Here is an 8,568-nt window from a genome sequence, read left to right on the forward strand (position 1 = left end):
AGATGGGGAAGGTTAGAGTAAAAAGTAAACCTTTGGATAATTGCTGGATCAACTCCCGGTGACAACAAAAAATTTCAGTGGGCAACCCATCCATGGGCCCTTGAGCAAGACCTGCCCAGGCACCTGGCAGCTCAAAAGTATTTTAAAGACTAATTTCTCCACACTGGCTCTTATGAAGAGGAAGTATCTCACCTGCTGTAGATAGCACCCTGAACAACCTCAGACGGGAGAAATAATAAAGTTACTTACTAAGTTTATAACTTCAGACAGGGAGATGCTTGCCGCACAAAATGTCAATAAATCATGTGCATAAAATACCCAAAAAAAAAAGCCTTAAAAAGTAGACACAAATTAAATGAAGTACTGCTTTTGATCCCTTTAGAGTAAATTCACAAGCTTGGTCTCTTTTTAAAGCTAATAATCTGAATTTCTAACTTCAGTAGTCATATTCTTTGTAACTGTAACTAGTATTTAGTATATTGAAGTAAAATGCACAAAAATTAAGATATTTTTCTCCCTAAAGTTTTATGTTTTATTGATAAAGTATCACAGAATATGAAGGGAGTGAGATATAATCAAACAAATTTTACTGGGCTAAAATATTAATTCTCAACTATTACCAGTTCAAATTTGGTAACAGTAGCGTAAAATATGAATATTTGAGACATAGTACAATCCAGCATGTCTCTTTTGCATATTTATACACCTGAACAATTATGTCCAGACTGTACACTTTGTCTAAAACACTGTGATTTCTGAAAGCTTCAACACAGGGACTTCACTCTGGGCTCAGATTAAAGATAAAAAACCCACAAAACATATTCTACCATCCATATTTACTCACAGCAAGAATAAACTAAAATATAAATTAATGTTCAGAAATATTTACACCAACTTGAGTACAYTCAGCCCAATTTCCACCAATAACCAGCCAAACCGCAAGAATAAACAAATATATCCTTATTTCTTTCAAAGCAGCTTATAAAACCACCAGCAGTGAAAAAATATTTGTTTTTCACTCACATTTGATGCATATCTGTCCTCAAATATGATGAAATTAGCGATTCAAAATGGCCGACCGGAAGTGTTTACATCCAAACTTTTTTACATCTCCTGGCCACAAAAATCACTCTTCCATGTCTTGAAGCACTCAAAACACTTAATAACAAATATATTTTCATCTTATCAGCATGTTTAGTCAGCTAACTGGCCAAAAAACAATGGGAAAAAAATGTTTTCATGTGAGCGTGGCTGTCTTCGGCAGCGTAGCAATACTGCCTAAAAACGGCGACCTCCACAGTATTAACCTCATCTGTCACTAAACAAAGTTCCCACCCCCTCAATATATCCACCAAATGAAAGGTACGGTGATTGGCTACACAGCTGTGGCATCAGAAAGAAGCTCGGAGCTGATTGGCCGATTCTACAGTCAATCAAGCCCTGGATGACGGAAACCAGAAGTTGGTCACTTCTCAAATATTATTGGCTCTCGACAGCCGCTACTTGAACCCATTTGGTCAAATGAGATGTCAATTGAAAGGGCAGGACCTAGACATCCATTTTGATGCTTTGAACGCAGACACAGGTTGAACAGAAACACAGAACGGTCTTTCAAAATAAAACGAAACAAAAACGGCACGCGGGCGTCACGCTGAATTTTAATCAAACACAATTAACATAAACACGTTCACAATTATTTTACTATCCTTACTTCTTTGTTTTAAGTTGCCCAACAAGAAAGTCAATCTGAACGATCACAGTTTGAATAAACTCTGCCCACACACATCACGGTTAGTACAAGCTCCGCCCACACAACAAGAAACCAACCCTATGTACTGCAGAGAGCCCTACCAGGAACCGACCACCTCTCATGTCTAGTCCAAGACCAAAGTGTACTGTTACAATCTTAAAACATTTTAAAAGAAATGAAATATTTCTGAAAGGAGCAACTTATAAACCTTCGCATTGTTCACATTGCACAGTTACTCTGAAATACTTTGATGTTCCTTCTGGAAGTACGTCAAGTCAGACAAAAGAAAGGTTTTGGCCCACGCAGTCTATAGCTCATCAGTCCAACCAGAAATAAACTTAATATTTCCAAACAGAGGTTATTCARATAGTTATCTACAGCAGGTAAGAAATTGATTGTTCATAAACCTTCACACGTTCTATGATGCTGTTGGCGTTTAAAGGGATTCTGCAGGTTTACTGTCTGAGTTTGTCAAAAGRTTACAACATGCTAAAGACTCGTACAAACTAAGACCAAACAGAAGAAAAGGCAGAGTTTGGTGATTTTTTTTTCTAAATCAATTGAAAAGAATGTTCTGTTGTTTGAAGTGGAGTTAAACCAAATCGACAGCTCGAGCTCTTGTTGTGGCCTGATGTGACGCTGAAGAACTGGCTGGAGTGTCGAGGTCGCAGCGTGGAGCCCCCTCAGAGTCTGCTCGCCAACATCCACGTGACCCGGCTCCACATCTGGATGCTGGTTCAGTCCCGAGTTGGTTCTGCGTTCACACCTGAGTTTATCGCCCCGATGCTCCAAACTGCACCAAGCTTTGCCTGATTTCTCCAGATCGTTTGTCCCCCTGCTGGTGCTTCTTTATTTCTGCKATTATCGCTGAATAAGAAGAATTCCAGCAGTAGTTCTCTGCTTTCTCATCCTGCAGAGCACAGAGGAGACTCCCGTGTTTTATTAGGAGGGGTCTCAGATCTGAGTCTGTGTTGTTTACTGGATAATTGGTCCGGTTCGTGATCAGAAACAGCCTCTCTACAGGAGATAACCAACATGGATGAGGACTTCCATCTGAACCAAATCTGTTCCCTCTGTGTGCAGGCTTTCATGTTCCACTAGTTTTGTGTTCATTAAAAACAAAACTATGTCTTCATCTTGTTGCTCCTGGTGTTTCTTAAGCATCTTTTTTATGCTTCGTGATGTTTTAAAAAAGAAAAAAATCTTGGTCTAAGCATTTTACATTTAAATGTTTTTGTAAAGTCATTTAACGAAACAAAAGTGCAATGCAGTGAGTTTGGATTCCAAAAGATGACTTTCAGGTGTATTTTGTTATTGTTCTTTAGAAGCAGGGAGTCCCCTCTGGGCAGATGTTACTTCCTGTCTCTGGGAACCTCGCWGAGGATCAGGTCCCACTTCCAGCTGGGGGAGGATGGGGTTTTCCTCAGCTGCAGCAGCAGGTGGGACTGACAAGAGCATGGGTTGCCTTCAGTTATCGCCTGCAGCTGAACGTGGAGCAGTAATGTTTTTGCCCGTTTGTGTTCTKTTGTCTCCACATTTAGAAAAATATAAAAATCACTGGACAGATTTCWGTGAAACTTTCAGAAATTAATCTGTAAAGAATTATTTGGATTGGAAGCCTGATAATTGATTAAATTCTCAGTTGAACGTTTATCTTCAGATCTAAAACCTCTATTTAATTCCGAGCCTGTAGATTCGGAGAGCTAAACAAAATGGCTTCCGATCCAGTGTTTTCATAATATTTATAGAAAACCTGGCCACGCCCMCTGGGGGTGTTCCCGCTCAAATGTAAGCTACATGTTTAGCGAGGCACATATTATTCTCTTATTCTGTTTAAAAATAAATGACTACAATCGATAAAGTAAAAGATTTAAGACTGTATCTATAATTCAGTCACAAAATATTCTTCAATTCATTGGAAAGACTTCTGGACTCACTTCTATTCAAGATGGCCCCTACAACCAACTGATCTAAAAACACACACACACACACAAATGGCTATAACTCTATTTAAGCAATGTTGAGGTAAAATTGTGTCGTGCTAACTTAGACTGGATGGATTTTATTGAAACTTTGATAAAATAATCACTGGTCGTTMCTTTAAAACCATCAACATAACAATATGCGAGAGTAGCTGAGAGTTRTCCACAAAGCAGGCTCAGACGTCTCATACAGCATGTTCTGTTTTTTCCAAGGCTTGACTGAAATGGSAACGACTCAATAAAACCAGATGATCTTATTTTGAAAGTTGGAGGGCAATATGCATTACAACTCAACTGGCGGCCCGCAGGCCACATCTGGCTCGTGAGTGACATCTGTCAGGCCTGCCAATAAAGCCTCCCCTCGCCAGGATTTTTTTAAATTAAAGCATTTTTTAACCACTCAATTTAATATAAAAATATTTTAAATCAATTGTAAATTTTTAGTTTATGGTTCAATGCAATAAAATAAATAAATTGAAAAGGTAAAAGATAATACTTGTTCTTCTATGTACATGCAGTGTTTCCCCTATCATTTTCTGGTGACGCCCGGCCCCTGAGCTGTTGGCTTGAGTCACTGTGGCCCCCKGCGTAATTTAGGTGAACAGCCCTCTGCTAGACCATTAATGTTTAAAAATGCACCAAAAAAACAAAGATTTATAGGAAGTGTTTTTATGATTTTTTAAACATTATTCTTTGCACAGCTAGTGAAYTATTATTTACCTTTATTTAAACAGGCAAATCCTATTGATCTCTTTTGCAAGGGAGGCTTAGTTGGGCCTGAAGGCAACCTATTGTACATGTTTTTGGTCTGTGGGGGGGACCAGAGTACCCAGAGAAAACATTGAGTCTTATTAAGGTTTTCAATGTAGATTTTTAAAATCCTGCTTCAAAAAAGAGACCAGTTGCCACGTGTTCACCTTCTAATCACATCTTTTCATTTTAACAGCTTCTTTTAAATTGATTTATTTATTTATTTTTGCAGTGGGTGATAATGAGTTTACCGTTGCTCCAGGCTGTTCTCCTCCACTCATCGTTCACTTCTGTGATTAAAAATCCAAACTAATTTCCCACACTTAATAGCTAAGCTCCTCCAGGTGCATTGTGGGTAATGCGACTGGTTCCCAGGCTTAGGCAGCAGCACGGAGTGATTAATGGGACCCAAAAGGCCAAACAGATGCAACGTGTGTCCCAGGATGCAGAGACTGTGTTGATACTGAATGTTTTAACACAACACAAAAGGTGCATTCTGTACACTAAATGATCAAACTGCATGTGTTGCACGATTTTATTACACGTCTAATTATTGCCTTTCGATGGCAGGCATTAATGTTTTTACCCGTGTGTGTTTGTGTGCCTGATTTAAGAACCACGGAACATATTTTACCAAAACCTTTAGGTAATGGATGTAGGTTTACAACTTATAAACCTGTAAAGCAAGTCCAATTCAAGATGGCCGCCACAGCYAACTGACCTTAGGAAACACACACACTCAGACAAAAACGCTAAAATTCAATCAGTTTTACAGATATTGTGCTAAAAAGTAGGTGGTTGTAGCTGAAAGTCATTTCCAACATACACTCCAAAATGTCTGAATCAACCTTGTCTGTTAGCAAAATATTTAATGATSCACTGGTAAGATTTTAATGCTTTCACAAAGTTGTCACTTACAGAAGCCGTGAGTGGACGTTTTCCACATTTCCATCGTTTTCTCATGTCGTTACCATGAAATAACGAGGATCGTTTTCTCAAGATAACGAGTTACGGTTTTCTTGTGCATCATTCATGAAGATGGCCTGATCCCCTCAGCTGGTCACCGATAAAGTTTTTTATATCAGCAGATACATATTTATTCTATATCTATAGTGATATTTATTAAATCACTGTAAACACCTGCTGATCTGCAGTCGGGCCAGCTGTCTGGTGAGGGCTGATGTTAAAGTTATCTGTAAGAAACGAATCACAATTTCAACCTGATGATACAAAAATGATAAAATTATGTACAATAGGTTGCCAAGATCTGCAATCTCAATGGAATTTGCCTGATTAAATAAGAGTAAATAAATAAATAATTAAATAAATTGTAAACTTCAAAGATGACCAGYTGAGAGAACCAGGCTGTCTCCGTGCTTACTGAATGATGCACGAGGAAAACCATCGGGAACTTATCACGTGAAAACCATGGAAAATTATATGTGGAAAACGTCCAGAAAGTTTAATTCACACAGTATCCAGCTGAAGAAAAACAAAAGAATAAAKCCACATTTACTGAATATTTATTTGTAGCAATGAGAGTTTACAGAGTAACATGTCCAATATAATCTGTATGTTTAAAGTTATCTGAGCCAGTATCAGCTACAGGTGATTACTCCTCTATGATCTGCTTCACACAGCTGTAAAAGTGAAAAACAAACATCGAATTTWAACTAAAATCTGTTTGTGCTGTTCTTCATCATAAGGACCTGTTGTGATATATGGGTATAAAACAATCCCACATTCAGTTTCTCTCATTTTATTGGGATAAAAATCACAACATCCTACAACTAAACACACGCAATAAGAGACAACTTGTTTTTCCTCATTTCAAAAATCTCCATGGTAATAATAAATCACAGAGGGATTGCCTCAGAGTTTAGCAACGCTGGTTAGGTCATAAAATGCGTGATAAGTTTCGTTAATTTCTGCTGAGCTGTGCAGATTTTACAGTCTCTCCATTGAAGAAATACCAAAGAAAGAGAGCAAGCGGGTGAGGAGCACGTAAATGTTACGTGCAAGCAGACACATCTGATTTTAACATTTCAATATTGTACAACTGCAGCCATTTAAACAAAACGCCTGATGTTTTCTTTATTATAGATGCTCTTTTAGTTTTTTTTTAATCTGCAGATTCACAGGGACATTGCTAAAATGCACATTCTACTCTTTTAAACTGCAGAGGTGTGGTAGTGTTGGGTGAAATGGAAGAATAACCAAAGCAGATGAGCAGCAATTCATTTCTGAGCTTTGAATTTTTGAGAACAGATCTCGTTTAGTGGAGATGAGCTTTATACAAACAGGCAAATCTGACAATCTGAGAGTCAAACAATCATTTAAACTGTTACCTAATTCACATATAAATAATAAAAAACATCTAACACTATGTGTGGTAAAGTTATACAAGTGTTGGGATGTTACGTTAAAGATCACTGGATTGTTCTTTCTGGAAGGTGCATTGAAATACTAAATATTCTACTTTTCAGTAGAGAAAGCCCTTTTCATCAGCGGAGGAGGGGTCTTTCCTGCGTTGTACAAACACTCAGGAGGAGGGGAGCTCAGGCAGCACCAGTCTGGGATGCGGCCCATCTGGTTGTAGTAATCCCGTGACACCGACCGGCTGCCCAGGATGTCCTGAAGGGCCCCGAAGATGGCTCCTGCAGAGGGGAGCAAAAGGAGAGAAAAGTTTTAGAAACAGAGGAAAAAGGCTGACTGAATTGTTTCCTCAAATGTGCTGACGTGGGACAAATATTCATCCGCGACGCAGTTTTAGAAATAGCGCTGACTCGTTTGGTCAGCGTGTAATAACAACACTTCAGCTGAAAAACTCTGAGCACCTCCGAGCCACGCCGTGCAGTTGGGCTTGGCAGGTGGAGCGTGGATGCGGAAGCTCTTGCTGGCCAGCACCTCGCTGTACTTGGGTTTCTCCACCAGGAGGCGGATCTCTACCAGCAGGCGGTGCAGGAAGCCCGGCAGCATGGCCGTGCCGCCGATCACCACCAAGTTCTCGGAGAGAACTTTACGGGTGTCGATGGGACACTGCGAGAAAAAAAAAACACAAATTTGTGACCAGCTGAACAGAAACAAAAACAGTGTCTGTAATGGCTCTAAACAAGTTACCTTGACTAGAGTATCGAGTATCAGAGTGGCCACGCTTTTCTCCTCGTTGTCCTGTTCAAACAGGATCTCCATCACAGAGTCCCTGCGAAAAAAAGACAACTTATAGAGCTAAAAGGACACACACATAAAACTTCAAGCTAAAACTCTTTCCAAGTTATTCGCAAATACAGCTTTTCACTTCTATGCAGATGATACTCAAGTTTATTTAGCTGTTGATCATTCTGATCTGCTATACAAATAAATCTATTAATATTCGTTATTATTAAATCTGAACAAAAGATTGGAAAAAACCAGCAACAACTGACAGGAAATAAAAAAAACACTACCTGATTGAGCCTTTAATGTGAAGGATTTTCTCCCCGTCTAGAGGATAAGCTACATCTGGAGGAGGAGCAGGACGCTACAAACACAATGAATTCATAGAGTTCTTTACAACACAGCTGCTCACTCAAGTCACAGAATGAATAAAACCAGAACAAACTTTACCTCTGCTGTGTTGTCTAGGTTAAACTTAGCCTCCTGGATCTTCAGTCCTCTCTGCAGGTCACTGACAAAACATGTTCTGACTGCAAGAAACCAAACAGCTTTGAGTCCATATTTAAACTTAAAAACAACAATAATGTTTGTTTGACTGTCAATCCATAAAAATCTTTCGCACACTAATAAAATACTTTCAGGACAAACCAGGAACTCAAAGATCAGAATATGTCCCGTTCGTTTTTACTTGCAAACAACAATAATCAGAATAAGATGATGAAGAATAAGAAAATGATGATGAAAATTAAGAATAACGATGAAGAAAAAAAGATGATGAATAAGACAGAGATGAAGAAAAGTAAATGATCAAGAAAAAACTGATGATGAAAAAGAAAAAGATACAGTGGGTAAAATAAGTATTGAACACGTCAACATTTTTCTCAGTAAATATATTACTAGAGGTGCTAATGACATGAAATTTTCACCAGA

The 8,568-nt window shown here is 38.7% G+C and overlaps 1 protein-coding gene across 1 annotated transcript in view; it reads right to left on the minus strand.

The window, feature by feature from the left end:
* Positions 1-5,988: 5,988 nt before the first annotated feature.
* The window catches only part of actr10 (actin related protein 10), an 8,484-nt gene continuing 5,904 nt past the window's right edge, over positions 5,989-8,568 (minus strand). Inside the window, exons 9-13 of the mRNA XM_014009910.1 lie at positions 8,089-8,168; positions 7,929-8,002; positions 7,603-7,684; positions 7,320-7,521; positions 5,989-7,139 (exon numbers count right to left, since the gene is read on the minus strand). Of these exons, the coding sequence (XP_013865364.1) occupies positions 6,958-7,139; positions 7,320-7,521; positions 7,603-7,684; positions 7,929-8,002; positions 8,089-8,168 (620 nt within the window). The 3' untranslated portion in view covers positions 5,989-6,957. The remainder of the gene's footprint in view (positions 7,140-7,319; positions 7,522-7,602; positions 7,685-7,928; positions 8,003-8,088; positions 8,169-8,568) is intronic.

This window comes from Austrofundulus limnaeus, unplaced genomic scaffold (genome assembly GCF_001266775.1).
Source record: "Austrofundulus limnaeus strain Quisiro unplaced genomic scaffold, Austrofundulus_limnaeus-1.0 Scaffold63, whole genome shotgun sequence".
NCBI lineage: Eukaryota > Metazoa > Chordata > Actinopteri > Cyprinodontiformes > Rivulidae > Austrofundulus > Austrofundulus limnaeus.